The sequence below is a fragment of the Biomphalaria glabrata genome, chromosome 4, assembly GCF_947242115.1.
Source record: "Biomphalaria glabrata chromosome 4, xgBioGlab47.1, whole genome shotgun sequence".
NCBI lineage: Eukaryota > Metazoa > Mollusca > Gastropoda > Planorbidae > Biomphalaria > Biomphalaria glabrata.
In genome coordinates, this window is record NC_074714.1 from 42,687,526 (window position 1) to 42,707,544 (window position 20,019).

General features: G+C 40.2%; 2 protein-coding genes across 5 annotated transcripts in view; one reads left to right on the top strand and one right to left on the bottom strand.

The window, feature by feature from the left end:
* Positions 1-20,019, bottom strand: part of LOC106053828 (S-adenosylhomocysteine hydrolase-like protein 1) — a 112,236-nt gene that overhangs the window by 50,914 nt on the left and 41,303 nt on the right. For all 4 annotated transcript variants that reach the window (XM_056026393.1, XM_056026391.1, XM_056026390.1 and 1 more), the window contains one exon: positions 12,868-12,952. In XM_056026393.1, the coding sequence (XP_055882368.1) occupies positions 12,868-12,952 (85 nt within the window). The remainder of the gene's footprint in view (positions 1-12,867; positions 12,953-20,019) is intronic.
* The window catches only part of LOC106053893 (uncharacterized), a 59,482-nt gene continuing 52,284 nt past the window's right edge, over positions 12,822-20,019 (top strand). The window contains exon 1 of the mRNA XM_056026400.1: positions 12,822-12,963. The gene's annotated coding sequence lies outside the window, so the exon portion shown is untranslated. The remainder of the gene's footprint in view (positions 12,964-20,019) is intronic.

Here is a 20,019-nt window from a genome sequence, read left to right on the forward strand (position 1 = left end):
GACTATGCCAGTGCGAGAAGCAGAGGTGGTCTTCCTGGGATCACGTCAACGCAGAGGAGAGTCCCTTCGAGACTTCTCGCACAGGCTCTTCAGCGAACACTCGGTGGCGGTAAGCCAACAAAGGCGGGAGAGAGTTGAGTGCTTCAGCGAGGCAAGGCTGAGGGACCAATTCGTTCATGGGCTGAACGACTCTGCACTACGTAGGGAACTGCTGAGACTGGTGGAGGAGGAACCAGCAATAACATTCATTGCAATTAGAAACCAAGCCTTCAAATGGGAAAGCCAGGATCAAGGAAACTCCCAACCACAAAACCAGTGGTGTGAACTGGTAAGTTCCCAGCTGACCAAGTTTGGAGAGCAATTGGAAGCATTGAGGAGCTCCCAGCAAAACTACACACGGACTGGCCAACCTCGCAACCAAGGAAGGACGACAAACCAGGGACAGTGGTCAACTAATCGCCCAATGGCATCTGTAAACAGCCGTACCACAACACCAGCAATGAATCGCCAAACAGCTCCTGCAGGACTTGTCTGGACACAGACCGACAGGGGATTTTTTCCATATACCTCCGACGGGGTTCCGGTCTGTACCAAGTGTTGGGAGCCAGGTCACATTGCTCGCCGCTGTGGAAATCACCCAAACTCCAGCCCCCTGGCATGAGGAGTCAAGTGCTGGGAGGGGCTGTTCATGACTCAATTAGTCATATCAAGGAGAATGCCATTGGCACCTGTCCTATTACAGTCACAGTCATCGGAAATGTAAGAGTCACGTGCTTGCTAGACACCGGGTCACAGGTATCTCTGCTCACAGAGTCATTTTTTAATGAACACTTTCGATCCCAAGGCCATGTGCTACAGTGCGTGGACAATTGGTTCCAATTGACCGCAGCTAATGGGCTGGCTATACCATACGTTGGTTACTTTGAAGCAGATGTACAGCTAATGGATAAAGTTATAAGAAACCGAGGTTTCTTGGTGACCAAAGATCAAAACTCCCCCGGATGGAAGCGTCACAAAGACGAAGTCCCTGGGACATTAGGAATGAACGTGCTAGGTGCAGAGGGCCTGGGAGTGCTTGTCTCCAAAATAGCTGTTAAAACTTCAAGCAAACCCCAAAAGCAAGTATGGGGTAGAGCTCGACTTGCTCTTAAAGGTAAATTGTTGCTGCCAGCAGAATCTAAGAAAGTAATCCAATTGAGGGGATGCCCGAGGGACTACAGTGGTGACCTACTCTTAGAACCATCCCAGTCTGTCCCAAGGGCACTGGTTGTTCCTCGAGCGATTGTTAAGTCTACAAATGGCATCTGTCAAGCTGAAATTATCAACCTCTCAAGGGAAAATCTTGTTCTCTCTGAATCCATGGTTCTTGGCACATTTACAAGTTTTGACTGGCCAACGCCTAAGGCTGCCAACTTCCTCAAGGTATCAGCATCAGAGATCTGCATTACAGCCATTTCAGAACAGACGAGTCTCAGTACTTACGTGTGCCCAGTTGACTTGGAATCAATCGATTGCACTGAATCACAGAAGGATGCACTAAGAGACCTATTCATCAAGTATGCTGACTGTTTTGCTACAAGTGAAGATGACCTAGGGCTGACAACGGCAGTAAAGCACAGAATAGAGCTAGAAGACCAGACGCCAGTACACCAACCGTATAGAAGGATTCCACCCACACAGTTTCAAGAAGTGCAGGAACACATTAACCAGTTGCTCCACAAACAAGTAATCAGAGAGAGCACAAGCTCATTTGCCTCCCCTATAGTTCTGGTGAGAAAGAAGGATGGTAGTCTTCGACTCTGTGTGGACTATCGTCTTCTAAACAACAAGACCAAGAAGGACGCCTACCCGCTACCTCGAATTGATGAAGCATTAGACACATTGCATGGTGCTAAATTTTTCTCCTCTATGGACCTGGCCTCTGGTTACCATCAAATTGAAGTTGATGAGAGGGATAAGCATAAGACCGCTTTCACAACGCCGTTTGGACTATTTGAATATAACCGAATGCCTTTTGGCCTGTGCAATGCCCCTGCCACCTTTAGCCGCCTCATGCAATCTCAAATGAGCGACTTGATCATGCAGAGTATGCTGGTGTACTTAGATGACATCCTTGTTTATAGTTCTACTTTTGAAGACCACATTGCTCGCCTAGGGAAGGTGTTGGAGCGGCTACGGACAATAGGTTTGAAGCTGAACCCAGAGAAATGTCAATTTATGAGAAGTGAAGTTAACTATTTAGGACACACAGTTTCTGCTGGCGGTGTCTCAACTGATCGTGGCAAGATAGCAGCAGTTGTAAACTGGCCAGTCCCATCAACCCTTAAAGAACTCCAGTCTTTCCTAGGTTTTGCTAGTTATTACCGTCGGTTTGTGAAAGATTTGTCAAAGCTAGCATCACCACTACATAAACTGGTTGGCCACATTAACAACACCCAAAAGCCAAAGAGAAAGAACCCCTCGATTGGAGCAATGTGGACCAGTGAGTGCATGGATTCTTTTAAAATGCTCAAGGCAGCCTTAACTACTACCCCAGTATTAGGGTTTGCCGACTTCACACGACCCTTCATACTAGAGACAGATGCAAGCCACCAGGGATTGGGAGCAGTGCTATCACAAGAGCAAGATGGCCACAAGAAAGTGATAGCCTATGCCAGTCGCACATTAAGACCCACTGAAAGGAACATGAACAATTATAGCGCATTCAAATTAGAACTCCTAGCCCTTAAGTGGGCAATGACTGAGAAGTTTAGAGGATACCTACTTGGAACAAAAGTACAAGTTTATACTGACAATAACCCATTGTCTCACCTCAAAACCTATAAGCTGGGAGCAGTCGAACAGCGATGGGCAGCTGATTTGGCAATATTTGACTACGAAATATTCTACCGGTCTGGACGTTCTAATGTAAATGCAGATATTCTGTCACGGAATCCTTTTGAACACGCAGAGGACAGCAAAGACAACGAGGAGAATGCAATAAGCTGCAACAGAACATCCCTGACCGTGCCAAAGGAGATTAGGGAAATAGTGACTTGTGGGCACCAGGACACTAATGAAAAGGCCACAGTTTTAGTAGGAGCAACTGATATTGCAGACATGTTCCCATCCTATAGCAAGAAAGAATTTGCGGAATTACAGATGAAAGACCCAGATATTGCAGCACTATCCAGTTTTTGGCACTCTGGCCTCAAACCCAAGCCAGGGGAACGGAGGAAATTATCACCCAATACGCAAACGCTATTAAATCAGTGGAAGAAACTGAAGGAATCAGATGGCATCTTGTATAGACAGTACCAGCAAGAGGGACAGACTTATAACCAGTTTCTACTCCCAGCCCAACTTCGTGAACAAGTGATAGCATCAGCACATTCACTGGGGCATCAAGGAAGGGAGCGGACTATTGAGCTTTTGAGACAAAGATGCTACTGGCCGAAAATGTACCATGACGTGACGAGCTACATACAGGGGTGCAAACGATGCCAGGAGGCTAAACTACCCACACGGATACCAAAAGGGCCTGCCGGTAGAATACTAGCTTCAAAGCCTCTGGAAATCTTAGCCATTGACTTTACCAGGCTGGAACCTTCCACGGATGGGAGGGAGGATGTCCTCATCCTTACAGATGTGTTTACCAAGTACACTATTGCCATCCCAACGAAAGACCAACGGGCTAGTACTGTCGCTAAGGTCCTCATCAAGGATTGGTTCCTACATTATGGGGTTCCACTGAGGATCCACTCGGACCAAGGCAGGAACTTTGAGTCACAATTAATTGCCGAACTGTGTTCCTCCTATGGCATTAACAAGTCACGCACAACACCTTACCACCCCCAAGCCAATGGACAGTGTGAGAGGTTCAACAGGACCCTGCATGAACTGCTTAGAACGTTGCCACCCAGCAAGAAACAAAGGTGGCCCGACCACATCCCAGAGTTAGTTTTCATGTACAACTGTACCCCACACTCAACCACTGGATTCGCTCCATATGAGCTTATGTTCGGGAGACCACCAAAGCTTCCACTTGATTTTCTTCTTAGGGCAGAGGCAGATGACATGGGCACAGAGCCTGACATAAAGTGGCTGCACACTCACATTGATAGGCTCAAGGAAACTCACAGAAGAGCCTATACGAAACTAGAACAAGAGACATTGAAAGGGAAAGAAACACAAGACTCCAAACAGACAGGAGAGATCATATCTCTAGGTGATACTGTACTGATTAGAAAGCGGTGGCTGGGTCGCAACAAGATACAGAACAACTGGGATCCTAGACATTTCAAGGTAATTGCTTTACCTCGGAAGGATGGTGATCCATACCTAGTGAGCCCAAAAGATGAAGAAGGAACTCAAAGGCGTGTTACCAGAACGGAGATCAAGCGCTACCAAGCTCCACCTGACTGGTGCCGAGGTAGTGAGGAGTGCCCAGAACTAGGCCGGGAGTCTAATGAAGTACCAGAGGGACAACGCAGGACCCAACGACTGACCGCAGGGCAACATAACAATATGTATCACCTCCCAAAGGCTGTGCACACCAACTCGAACCAGTTGTTTGATTTTCAAGAGTCATTCTAGGACAGAACGCCCCGAGACGGGTCGTTTCAAGCTAGGGGCTCTGTAGTGGGGAGGACATAATATACGGGTCGGCTCAACTTGACCAAGCACCGGTCAGCAAAGGGTCAAGTTGACCTCTGCCCCGGTAGCTGAGATTTGAATTCCTTTTCCTGCTGGCATCCTCGATTGAAACTTGCTGCTACGCACCTACTCCAATACCACCTTGTCTGATCCTGCTGTGTTTGTCCTAAGTTCATTGTTTTGACCAAGGCTGCAGGTTTTTTGTGTACATTAAACTTATAATAAGCCTCCTGACTTGCTTCGTCATTTTGGTTGTCGTAGTCTGTGCTGAACCCACCACATATGTCTATTACGTAGGACGACCTGAACGGAAGATTAGGAAACATTCTTACTTTGATATTCCCGACTGGATATTGAACCCTTTTGCGCAGGACAAACTCAGATCCCAATCACAGATGAATCCATACTAATACAGGAGTAGCTTATTGAAATATGCACAAACGAGGAACTTAAACCAATGGTTGAACAAGGAGACCACAACTCCTGGTTACAAAACATATTCCACATGTATGTCCTACATTAGGGGGTCATTGTGAAGAAGTTGTCGACTGCTTTCCCGTCTTCTTGGTGCTACGTGGAGTCATTGCCGTCATGAACCTCAGCACAAATGAAAGAAACCGGCTCGAAATTGTGCCCCTTGGGCTGACATAAAGACACTCATACAATCTCATACAATCTCACACAATCTCATCAATCCATCCAAGTCAATTTTTTTAAACGTTTTATTTTAAACTAAAGTTATAATCTCAATAAACACTCCTACAAAATGTGTTGTTTTTTTACATAAATAAATTTATGTTGCTTTTCACTTAGGGGGCCGTGGGCAAGTTTTGAACTATATAATGTGGTCTCCGGGTCAAAAAAGGTTTGAGAACCTTTGATCTTTGCAAAAACTAGATTTACACTTGTTGGGACAATGCTCGCTACCTCTCTCATCTCTCGATTGCCAATTCTTTAATGTTGTTGGCTCACCACGACATCCAAACGTATCACATGCACTTTTATTAGTCTAGTGAAGGTATGTAGCTGTGTGTGAGCGCCTCTAGAGCCAAGTGGTGGTTGCATTGTTTGTTCTCAATCTACATGTACATCAGTTGTTGCTTTTTAAAACCTATCTCGTGGTAAACTTATACGTCATTATTTCACAATTTCTTTTTGAAAACTGCAGCCCAGAAAAAAAATCATTCCGAAACCACCAAAAAAGCGTCCGTATCCGTTAACCTATAAATATAGGGATTTTTTAAATATTTTTTTTTATAAAGTCTAACTCTAGTCTATAGCAATTATTTTTAATAAATAATTAAATTCATTTTAGATTTGCAGAAATATCAAGCTTACAATAAAGTTTTTATTACATACCAATGACCAGAACTCAAAAAGTGTCGCCTGAGAAATATATTTTTTGTTAAACTATCAATAAATAAAAACAGCGCCACTCGATTTTTAGGTTTAACTAATAATGTAATAAAACCTCATAATTATTTCCTAAAATATGTACAGTTTTTGTATCGACTCAGGAGAGAGCAGATAGGGCGGAGAAGATAGGAAATAAGAGAGAGAGAGAGAGAGGGGGGGGGTGACAGTGACTGACACAGATATAGTAGAAGTCAATAGAGAAAAATTATGTATTAGTTAATACTTGAGCAGAAATTTAGTGGGCACCTTGATAGCATACAAGGTTTAGCTGTATTTATATAAAGTCATCGATGTTCAATCTTAACGATTCAAAGAGTTTCTACATTAATCTCATTGGATATGCTTCTATACTGTTCTAATTAGGTGATCAAGTGTACATTAATCTCCTTCAATCTAACATTCGAAATGCTTCTTTAATGTTCTAATTAGGTGATCAAGTGTACATTAATCTCCTTCAATCTAACATTCGATATGCTTCTATACTGTTCTAATTAGGTGATCAAGTGTGCATTAATCTCCTTCAATCTAACATTCGAAATGCTTCTTTAATGTTCTAATTAGGTGATCAAGTGTACATTAATCTCCTTCAATCTAACATTCGATATGCTTCTATACTGTTCTAATTAGGTGATCAAGTGTGCATTAATCTCCTTCAATCTAACATTCGAAATGCTTCTTTAATGTTCTAATTAGGTGATCAAGTGTACATTAATCTCCTTCAATCTAACATTCGATATGCTTCTATACTGTTCTAATTAGGTGATCAAGTGTACATTAATCTCCTTGCATCTAATATTCGATGTGCTGCTATACTGTTCTAATTGAGTGATCAAGTGTAACATAATTAACAATGTTTATAAACATGCCCCCTTCTCCCCAAGTGTAATACAAATATAAACAGGAAAGAAGAAAAACAATAATATACTTTTTTTGAAACACAAAAATTATGTGGAGTGTAATTATATTAATTAGTTTGGATTAGTCATGAAATCAGAGGGAGTTGATATCAAGATTTGTGAAAAGAAAAATGTTACTCTCTAGTTCTCTCCCTTATGTGTGTGTGCACTAAATCAATCACAACATTCCATTACATCGCCACCAATCTATCGACTGCACTCACACACACAAACGACAAGTGTAGAAAGCATGACCTTAAATACATACTTCTAAATAACGTTAGATTCAATCGATTGATTTTTTTTATTCGGCCCTAAGTTCAAGGCAATCCCACTGGTGTTAGGGTCAGAACTACCTCGGCCACGCAGTTAAGGGAGAGATTAAATGGCCACGTCCTGGACGAGAATCTGAATTTGATAAGGAAATGGGCAACTCTTTCTCTCTTTCTATTGAAGCATTTTCTTTTTCTTTTTAGACAAAAGAATTCGAGCATCGATTTGTTTCTGCTGATCAATGAACTGACTTGACCCAGTAACCCCTGGGAATTAATTGTGATCGCTTTCAGGTCAAGAAGAAATCATTACCAGTGAAGAAATCTACTGTTTCTTCTCCAGGGCTCATCACTGCCATCTACAGCCCAGACATGTCTACGTTTTACTGTAACATGCCCCTCTCTATGATAGTTAGGATGATTTTTTTTTTATTTCTAAACGTACTCAAACTTTTTTTTTCTGACTATTAATAGCAAATTAGGGCGTTGCCTTTTAGATTCTCATGAGACTTTTTTTTTCATTCCTCACTGTAATATAAAAATAATAATAATAATGATAATAATAATAATAATAATGTTACGTATTTCTGAATTTTCTGGCTAGATGTATTAGTTGGCACACAAATAAAAACACAGCAAAGAACTTGACGACTAAACTTTTAGTTTCATATAACTTTAATGACTATTAACTCTAACAATTCGTTACTGTAACATGTAGCGTAGAAGACTGTACAATATCTGTCAGTTTACAGTTAGCTATACTTAATTGCAATTCATCTCTTCACTTCGTTGCAATTCATTTCTTCTCAACTTTCCTCGAGCCGTATTCCACAGAACAGACCAACGACACACTTCCCAGTGTCGCTCCAGGTCTCCCAAAGCTGAACCAAGTCGTACTCAAGTCTACCGAATCAGAGCCGCACACGTCTTACATCGACTGTATCGACTGTAACGGCTCAAGTCCACTGTAGTTCGCTGTTTAGACTTTAACGACAGTAGTCCACTCCAGTTAACTCTACCCTAGTTAACTTGCATCGAGTCGTACACATTTCTCTTCCACAGAGCCGCACACGTCTTACATAGTCTGTATCGACTGTAACAGCTCACTCACGACTCCATACGACTGACGTTCACATTAACTCTCTGGCTTATATAGAGTCCCTAATCGCTTGTCCAAAGTTGCACAAACACGGCTAGTATCCTCTGGAATAACACGTGAGGAAACGTCACATCCTGTCTTTGTTTATACATGTAGATTCCAGAAAACATCGGCTGCAGTGTCATCTTGCCGGGGTCACAAGTTGTGACCTCTATCTGTCACTATTCATTAGTAACTGTCCCCCTACTTAGATCTGTTCGTCCCCTGGAACAACACGTGAGGACACGTCACATCCTGTCTTTGTTTGTACATGTAGATTTCAGAGAACACTCGCTGCTGTGTCATCTCGCCGGGGTCATACGTTGACCTCTACCCATCACTGTTCATTTGTAACACTGCCCCCTTCTTAGATCTGTTCGTCCCGAACAGATTCTACTTCACCACGATACTGATGAAATCGATCGACGATCAAGAAGGAAGCTTTGGTGGTTGCCCCCTTCTCAGAGATGTTCTTTCAATCTGGCCGTTGTCCATCTTCTTTCCATAGAAGAATGGGAGCCAAATCCTCATTTTTCAGCAGGTCCTCACAAATGTTTTCATCAATCTTGGTATGGAAACATCGATCTTCAGATGACGACATTGGGCACTCTTGTCGAGAAAATTCATCAGCATTCTAACGAGTTCGTGCTTCACTGGCTGAGTTTTACATTCTCCAGCATCTTTTTACAGAGCTTCTTCAGAGATACACAGGTTCATCACAGTACAGCAATATTCACATGTTCTTCTTACAACAGCAACTGACTTTGGGTTTGTACGATGTCTGTTGGGTTGATCTTCTTGTACAGTTCTGTCACAGATGGTTACTCACTACAGTTCTGACATCTTTAAACTACTTCTTTTCTGTCCTTCTTGCTTCTGACTTAATTAGCGTTCTTCTAAAACCTTTGTTATACTTCATCAAGCTATTCTCATGAGGAATGTTCTTAAATTATTCTTTAGTGGCTTCACACTTTCAACTGATAGTAAGGCTTTCTTCTTTGGTCTGATGGTTCCGGACAGAATCTTTCTAAAAACATGGGCTGTGGAGTTTCATCAGTGCAGGTGGGGTTCTATCAGTGGGAGAAGTGGTGGGCTTGTTTTCTAACAACATGGGCTATGGAGTTTCATAAATGAAGGTGGGGGTCTATCAGTGGGAGAAGGGGTGGGTTTGTATCTTGATCTTGTTGGAGCCATCCACGTTGCACTCTGCATGTGTCGCTTTCTCCGCCTCCTCAATTTGATATTTCTTTGGTTGCGTTGATGTCGTTGTCGTTGTCTTGCTTTCTTGTCGATCAATGCTGATGGCAGCGACTTAGCACATAGGAAGGCATTGTATTTCATAGCTGTAGTCATCAAGACTGTTGATCTAACAAGTTGCTTCAGCATTATTCTTCGATGGGTGCTTTGCGAATGAGCTGCAAGTCCACTTGAAGGCAAGTTGTCAAACACGTCATCACCTTCATCCGAGTCTGGAGGACTCGACTGTGGGGCAGGTTGATAACATTCAACGTGCAAAGGTCCATCAACTTCAGCATCAGTTTCTATTGTAATTCCTTGACTATCACCAGGGGTTCTCACGCCTACCTTGATAGCTGTACAAGCTTCTGTTAAGTCTAGAGCTTGTTGGTGTATTTCTTGGCATTCACAGTCTTCTTGCATAGCTACGTACGTACAGTTCTTGTCAAACGCATGGGTGCAATAATCCAGCTTCGAGTTCCTCTCGTAGACAATGACAGATAGACAGAAGTCTTTAAGGCCCACAGCAACAGGCTTGGACTCAGACCCAACGTTGTCTTGATCTGTCTGGCTGGTTGAGGTACTCATATCAGGTATATCTGTAGCAAAAGCTTCGGTCAAACTATAGGTCTCTTCTCTTGTTTCTTCAGCTGTCTCATTCTGCTTCTCGTTGAAATAGTAACAGCTACCGTCTCTTTTCATTTCTTGTGGGCCACATTCGTTTGGTTTGCTATCACAGACACATACAGCACAACCATCACCAGCATCCTTATCGTAATTGTCTGTATCGCCACATCCTTGGTTGGACAATTGTTCGCTGTTCATCAATGGTGTAGCTCTTTCATCTGTCGACTCAATCTGATTATGTTGGGTGTTCAGCAGCTCGTTAATCATGATTCTAGTTTGATCTTTTATCGTATTTGTTTGTTCTTCTGTCTTGTTGGGCGTGGTAGCTATTTGTTCATTCTCATTCATGGCTTTGATCAACTGGTTAAATGAAGAAAATCTAGTGTTGATTTCTGATTCTATCTTCTTAATGCTTTCTTTCACCGAGTTCATTTTGTATTGCAAAGTTCTCAGGAGCTCCGTCATATTAGGTTTGATTTCAAATTGACAAGTGTCCGGATTCTCATCTTCCTCCAAGAGGGCTTGTCTGAGACGTGCTGTTAGCGTTTCCTTATTTTCGTTAAGCTGTAGACCTCTTTCTCGAAGCTCTTGTCTAAGTTCTTTCATGTCAAGTTCAATAAGAAGTTTGATGGAACACATTCTAGACAGAAATATCCCACTTCTGACACCAATTGTTACGTATTTCTGAATTTTCTGGCTAGATGTATTAGTTGGCACACAAATAAAAACACAGCAAAGAACTTGACGACTAAACTTTTAGTTTCATATAACTTTAATGACTATTAACTCTAACAATTCGTTACTGTAACATGTAGCGTAGAAGACTGTACAATATCTGTCAGTTTACAGTTAGCTATACTTAATTGCAATTCATCTCTTCACTTCGTTGCAATTCATTTCTTCTCAACTTTCCTCGAGCCGTATTCCACAGAACAGACCAACGACACACTTCCCAGTGTCGCTCCAGGTCTCCCAAAGCTGAACCAAGTCGTACTCAAGTCTACCGAATCAGAGCCGCACACGTCTTACATCGACTGTATCGACTGTAACGGCTCAAGTCCACTGTAGTTCGCTGTTTAGACTTTAACGACAGTAGTCCACTCCAGTTAACTCTACCCTAGTTAACTTGCATCGAGTCGTACACATTTCTCTTCCACAGAGCCGCACACGTCTTACATAGTCTGTATCGACTGTAACAGCTCACTCACGACTCCATACGACTGACGTTCACATTAACTCTCTGGCTTATATAGAGTCCCTAATCGCTTGTCCAAAGTTGCACAAACACGGCTAGTATCCTCTGGAATAACACGTGAGGAAACGTCACATCCTGTCTTTGTTTATACATGTAGATTCCAGAAAACATCGGCTGCAGTGTCATCTTGCCGGGGTCACAAGTTGTGACCTCTATCTGTCACTATTCATTAGTAACTGTCCCCCTACTTAGATCTGTTCGTCCCCTGGAACAACACGTGAGGACACGTCACATCCTGTCTTTGTTTGTACATGTAGATTTCAGAGAACACTCGCTGCTGTGTCATCTCGCCGGGGTCATACGTTGACCTCTACCCATCACTGTTCATTTGTAACAATAATAACATCCATACGAAGATTCTCGTTGTCTGTCACCTGAAAATTTCTCAGTGAACACTGTTGAAGGGAGACTACAGTGAATTTTGTTTCTCTCTAACGAAGCTCGACCCTAGCAGCGCCAGAGATTGAGAACTAATTCATTTCTACGATGATAATAATACAAATAATAATAATACAAATAATAATAATGCATTGTCTTCGATTCCGAAGATTAAGGATGAGTGCTGTATATCACATGACCACGCAAAACCCTGTAGCTGCATTCTTTGCAACATCTAATGCAGACATCACAGCCTCAAACTGGTCGTTATCACCACACAGTCTGCCCTAGTCATTGATGCCCCATCCTGTACATTCTGGTTGTGTCTTACAAACAACATGTCTACTGCAAGCTCTCGTACACAAACAATTTAAACATTCAGCGCACACGATATTTACAATTAGAATGATTGAGACATTTGTTTACGCGTACACATCTCTGTCCAATAGTACAGATAATTTTCATATATTTAATGGATTATTTATCACAGCGAGAATCATTTCCATCAGGCATAATAAGGCCCCAGCAATCAAATCCATGCTTAGAATAAATGTCCGGCACTGAAATCCACTTAGGAGCAGATCCTAGTTTGAGTCCAGCTTGAGCCACTAGCGTCAAGCCTCAGCCTCAATGGGCATCGATCCAGGTCCCTTCATTAGGAATGTAGTGGAAATAATTGGCAAGTGAGACAAAACAAAACATGTGACACAATAATAACCATCAACAACACATTGGCACAGACACAAACACACACTCAAAGATACAACCGTACAATAGAAAAAACAACAAACATTACAAACGCACACCTACACGTCTAATGTCTATACTATTGTTTTTTTAACAGGTGACTTAACAAGTGATCGATGAGGGTACCAACAAGCCAATGGTTGATACTGTCCCCCCCCCCCCCACCCCACACAGAAGACCATTCATATCGGATGACACAAACAGACCAGAGAATTGACTAAAAAAAAACACCAAAAGACCACTGAAGAGAGAAAAACAACAACTTACCCGAACTGTAGCTGTCTGTTGAAGACTGTGACACTGACCTGCTTCTGATACGTGGACGATTGGGGGTCAAGTTGTACTTGATTTCCTGCAAGAAAAGTAAGTACATTTCAGTTTGACATTCATTATGTATTATGTGTACGGCAATACAACGTTCTCCCTCTTCCTCTAGCTACCTGTAGCCCTAAACTCTGTGACCCTAAACTCTGTAACCCTAAACTCTGTAGCCCCTAAACTCTGTAGCCCCTAAACTCTGTAGCCCCTAAACTCTGTAGCTTACAACTATTGAACAAGTTTCAATATTGTTGAAGGATAACTTAGTACAGCAAATGTAAAGAATGTATTGAAAACTCAATACTAAAACCATCACGCTACTAAAGGAAACAAATGTTCAAAAGTGTTTAGACAAAAAGTAGAATGCATTTGAGAACTTTCATTAGTATGTTACTATTTGTGTCTGACGTAAAGGTGATACATTTCACGCTTGGGCACAAGCTTTGGGTAACTTAATGTAACAACATCTGAATACTTTGCATACTGAAAGCACAACAGTGGATACGTCATGTAGGTAAACTCATTCATTTGGGATACGGCAGATGTTTTTTTTTTAGATCTTGATAGAAACAGTCACACCACATAATAATTAAAATACTTGATACATAATAATTAAAATACTTGATAAATCATTATTCTATATAAAGAAGGATTTAATTGCGACATTTTATTGAAGACAAATAAACGCATGTCGCCAAAGGAGTGTGAGAGAATGTTTAATTATGGACGTGTTCGGCCTGTCATGTTTAACCAATCTCATCTTTTTTTTTAAATACATAATCCAAACTTGTTAAAATATTTTCCAGACTTTTTGTTAAAATAGATTGTTGTTTACATAATTTTGAAGACCCACCTGAAAACCTTGATTTTGATGATACTAGGCAAGATATAACCTTAACACTATACTAGATGAGATGTAGTCTGGGAGTTCACTAAATGCGAACTTCAATGTCCTGAGATACTTCTGAGACATTTCAGTCCTGTCTCGCGGCCGGTATCTTTGATTCTCATTTTACCAGATCAAATGATTTTAGTTGGCAGGGTCACATGTATTTAGCGCTGTTAGACGTAGAACTATTTGACCTAGAAACTTACAACATAAACATTCACAATCAAGACCAACGTAGTCCCATCAAACGTAGGCAAATAGAATCTGTAGCCCAGTTCCCTCACCACCCACACAGTCAATAATATTAGGCAATAACAGTGAAGGGATTTACGGCATAAAATAAAACAAAGCTTTTGAGAGTGTTTCATTGACTGAAAACATTTCGGGGTAAGCTTAAATTTTAAATTAGAACAAAATAAAAAATAAATAAGTAGTAAAATATTCTTGACAAAAATTCAAGACATGCCTGATTTATTTGAACCAAATAATAAACTACTATCTATCTCGATATCCCAACGCAGTAATGTCCGTGTAAACTTAATATTAGCACGATCTGAGTGCAGGACAACGCACATTTTATGAAATGTTTATAAAATCAATGACAGTTTCGATAATTAATCAAGCAACATATTATATATATATATATATCTATCTAACGTCTACAAAATAGTACAAAACAGATATAGGAGTTGATAGAAGCTTGGAAAACAAAATATCAATGGCTGGCTAAAAGAGGGGAAGTGCACACACACACACACACACAATTTCAAATGTTCTTTTTTTAAAACAAGTCGCATGCACATCTAAGTTTGGATAAAACCCATGTTTTGCCTTTTTTTTTAAATTTGTATTTTAATGATTCTAAACGAACTTGATTCACCTAGCCATTAAATAGGGTAGTTTTTTGTGGTCAGAACCTTAACATGCATATTTACTTGTAATTAGTAGAAACAAACGCAGGTCAGTATCAGAAAATGAACAATGATAATGAAAAAGAAAAGCCACTTCCCGTTTCCAAAAAGTCCAGGTCTTCGTGTCTGGTGGTGGGAGGCGGAGTGGGGCTCTTTTTCTACTTTCTTCCTGGCCTAGCCCAATACTTTCACTCACACTCAGCCCGGCCTTTAATTAAGTGACCAGACATTATGTCACGCTCGCAACAATAACAACAAAGCCATCGAACGTGAGCAGACCATAGTCTATGCTAGATGAGATGAGAAAGATAGAGAGGTGAGGAGAGAGAGAGAGAGAGAGAGAGAGAGAGAGAGAGAGAGAGATAGAAGGCATTTTTTCTCCTCCAAACATACAACTGCCAAAATGTAATATGAAGACAACATATCTCATACTATATCAATCTATACCCCATTGCAAGCAAGCACGCAAGATTTCGCAATCGTGACCTACACATTATACTAATATAAACACACCTCCCTTATTCTGTAAAACAAACAAACAAACAAAAAAGTTTGTCTCTTCTGAATAAAGGTTTGTAAACATTTCCAACAGTATGGCGAGCTCTAGAAACACATGAACACAGACAAAGGTTTACGTCACTGGCTCAAGTCCAAATTACCAAACAACCTCTCTCCTCCACCACCCTTCCCCCAAATAAAAATCGTGATACTAGTCAGAGGGACGTGTAGACGGAACTGACATGGGGGGGGGGGGTTCCTTATAAATAACGAATAGATTTGATCAAGCTCAAAACAGATGTTTGTGTGTGTGTGGGGGGGGGGGTTAGGATATGGGGAGTCTGCAGAGTTATCTGGCTCACATGGTATCAGCTTACTAGGTGCAATAAAAGAGGTAAGATCTACGTACATCAACGACAAAAAAAAGGGCGGGGGGGGGGGGAAGTAAAATGTATCAATTGTGTTATCAGCCAGATCATAAATTATGCGAAGCTCCAGCAGAGAACGTACGTAGCAGAAGAGGCCAGAAAGTTCTCACTATTGGACAAATAATAAGCTTCTAACAACAAACACAAACTGTTAGCTAAAATCCTCCTCTTTTCGTTTTAAAATCGAAAAAATAGAACTAATCACTGTATATAATTACAATAATCAAATCGCACCCACAGATCTATCGCATTTCTACTGTAAAGCATACTGCTGAGAAACCAATGGTGTATCTCTTACATTTAGAATGACGTCGGACTAGGAAGCTCGTGCTTTGTGCACTGGTCAAGACTTGCCACCATTTTCTCTTCGTAAAAATATTTATTATGACAGTACCGGTAAGGTCTATGCTTATAGAGCTACTCCAAGGGACATAATCCAGTAAAGACAAATTAGTCAGTCGTTTATAACAGTTATTTCCCCTTTGCCAAAATACCTGAAGGCATTTTTTTTCCCCTAAACGAAATACTTACCTGTCGAACTAAATCGGCTGGGAAGACGCACGACTAGAGGTAAATTGTATCTCGTTCAAGTGAGTTTCTTACAAATAATTTTAGAACACAACTGAACATTTTAATCATGAGGTTACAAATCAGTACACTTTGAACATAGATGGTGAACTCACGTGATTTTTTACTTTAAAATAAAATAAAAAAAAAAAATAATAAAAAATATTTTTTGTAAAAAATTAATTTAAAAATGTGTCTTTCTTGAACCCGTCAGCTGCTTGAACGAACGATTAGGCCAGCGGGAATTGTAGTAAAAAAAAACAAAAAAAACAATTATTTATTGATACCTTCATTACAAGTAGAGCTCTTATGATCTAGTCTATATCTAGAATCTAGGCGTAATCTATATTAGATTTACGTAAGCAAATAAGCAAAGCTGAAAAAATCTATCAATAAACTTAAAGCGACCTTAAATTTAGTAAACAACTCAGTTATCGGTACACTACGGCTGACTATGTCAAGTTTTTTTTTTTAATTGAATAATTTCATTAAAATCTAGACTTAGGAAGACGATGCGCTAAATTGTCCTCAACTCTTTTTGAATCAATAATGCCTTACAGTCGGAAATTCGCTATAGTCCTTTTAAAACCGATGGTGGCTCTAGATCGAAGTCTAGCTATTAAGCCAAATTTACATTTATTAATTTTTTTCTTTCAAAAATTATAATTGAAAAATTATAACGGTCAAACTAGAGCCCCATATGGCCAATGAGCTAGTTATTCTTTTCTCAGCGATAGACATCAACTCTTTGATTTCTAAGAAAACCGTTATAGAGCCGTTTTTGAGATCAGCATTCATGCAGGTTCATGGTTCCATGACTTTCTGACTTGTTTTAGAGGTATTGTAAATTGTAAAAAGGGTTATTAAATTGACACCCTTTACAGTCACAGTTTGAACGGCCATATGGTCACTGTCTGACCCACACAAAGACGTAGAAAGTAAAGCTGCAGAACTAAAGGCTTACTACTCGGTCGAGGCTAGAAATTTTGATAGTGGGTTTTAGGGTACCACCTTTATGCGCTTTTTTAATTTTTAGGGGGAGCCAAATGGCCTATTATTTGTTGTCTAGGCCAGAACCTCTCTTTATAGTCATGGCAAGAGAGTGAACTGCACTACTTCTGGCTAATGGAACACTAGGTGTAGAAATAAACTGATAAATGACAATGTCTTTGATTCCGAAGATTAAGGACGAGTGCAGTAGTTCACATGACACGCAAACCCAGTTTCGACCTGCATAGTTGTCCGCCAGCTGGTCTTAGTTTACTTTTCGCCATTTGAATAACCTGATAAATACACATCATTTCCTGATAATATATTTCTCTATGTGCGCGATATAATACACTATTACATTACGGGGATCCATTTGGTAATTAAAAACAAAAATCCTGCCGTAAATCAAACAACAAACTGTGTGGGCAGGGACACGCATCGCTTAGCAGTTTTTAATGAGTTAGCAGACGCTACTGACCAGTAATGTAGTAGGTAACATGTGTACCAACTGGCCGGTTGAACAGACTTGAGAATGACCTCATATCGCGTGTAGACAAGAATATATTTTCTGCGTGCATATCACACTATCGGGCATTATTTAATCTACTGTCTTCCGAAAATTAACATCAATTAATTCCGCAACACCAGGGCCACATGGGCTTTTTTTGTTTGTTTCTCTCTTTAATAATACCTAGTCAAAGCATGTTGTATGTATCGGCAAAAAAAAAAGTTTGCAAAATGAACAAAATCCAAGAGAAATGAACTCACACATTTCATTTTGAAATCAAGTTTATCTCCTCTAAGAAAACCATTTAGACTTTGAACCATCCAAAGAACTCTATGCACATTTTCAGCAAAGAATTCAGCATCTCTTCACAAACATCAGTGTCTCTATTATTTCCTTTACAAGAACACAGATTTTCAGAAAAAAAAAAAGAAGAAAAAAAAAGTTCCCTCGACACAACCCAATTCTAGCTTTCTGAGGCATTGCGCTGAACAGAATTAACTTCTGTACTGTAATATAAACATTAACTTTTTTTTTTGTGTTCGAATGGCTGGCCACTAGATGAGGCTGACTTTGCCCAAGCGGAAAGGATTAGTCCGGTACTAAGTAATACATTGTCAAGTGGATGGCACTGGGTCTCTGTCATCGGTATTGACTTATTGACAACGTATAAAATATTGAAACCTATTTCAGGACAATTCAAACGTTGAGGTCATGGACAGCAAAGAAAAGTTTGTCATATACCAGAGGCGGAATTAAAATACTAATACGCTTTCTTTTTCTGTAAGGTGATACAAACTTCATTGATTCATTTGAAGTTTTCTATTTGTTTCATGTTTTTATATTAAGTACTCTACTTCGTAAATTGATGTTGAAATCAACTAGGTCAGACACAGGTCTATTTTTAATATAACAGTGGCCCCTACACTTGAGAACGAGACCATTTTTCATTTCAAAAAGCTAAGTCTTTGAGCTACTGTGCTCATCGCGTTTTTTGATGTGCTCAATTTATCGAGACTAACTTGTAAAAAGCTACAATTTTCGAGTACCCGACAAGAGAAGTTCTGACCATAATGTATTAAGCACATAACTAATAAACATAACTATAGTGCCAAAATGATCCCCTCAACAGACAGCTGCTCTAAAACGTCCTGCTTCGACAATTTTCTACCTTGGCTATGTTTAATCTAGTCATCATCATTACATAGTTAAATTGCTTGATAGCTATTCCGGTTATTAAGTAAGATAGTTTTAAATACTTTTGTCAAATTTTCGGAAATTTTTGAGCTAAGTGTAACCTTTTTTTAATATTTGTAATACTGAGTGCCCCTCGCCCCCCCCCCCCCCACACACACACGTTTGAATTTATGAACAGAACATAATAACTGGGTATTTTTAAAAATCAGCATAGTTAATGAGGTGCAACGCGCACCCCCTTCAAAGTCTTCCCGTACCGGTACCCATTGGGGGTATACGTACCCCACTTTGGGAAACACTACAGTACGTGAATTAAATAATTAAACTTTTGCTATGCGTGAGAAATAATGAAATTATTAGCCTCCAAAAACACGCAATTCATTTTGATTTAAAGACCTTTTGATAAAATTGTACAGTTATTCTGTTATCAACAAAACATTATCTTATCTTCGGGCCGCATTAATGCAAGCTATCCGTCACATGTGGACCGTGGGCTTCATGTTCGACATGCTTGATTCATTTCAAGAAGTGGACATTAACAGATGCCACGCTCCGCTACCCGTGCAAAAACCATAATAGTATTTTGCGGTCCATTAACGAAGGGAAACAACTGACTTTCCCGACTAACTAACATAATAACATGAGTTTTTTCCCCTTAAAAATAAAGCACACACATAAACGCAAACGAGCTGGTGTGTGTCTTGTGTGTATTAAAGAGGAAGAGAGGTTAACACATAAGCTTTTAATAATATTTTACAGGTAAACATTGTCACAAAAGATTAATTTTAGAACCTATCAGTTACTTAAAGATGGCGGGCTTAGTACGTGCGTATGCGTTGAGAGGCGGGGGGAGACAGATAAACTTTGTTTATGAGCAGCAGACTGATTAAAGTGCATGTCGCGTGTCTTTGTATGAAGCAGATAAACATTCTGACGGCGTCAATTATCTAGCATCCAGTGTTTAACGAGAGCCACAAACATAAACATAAACAAATGACAGAATATATTGGCCCATTGGCTTCAAGAGAAATGTTGACACAAGATTGTGATGCATGTGACATTTACCATCTACTTGTTAGTAATAATTCTTTTTATCAAGAGTGAAAGTTCTTAAAG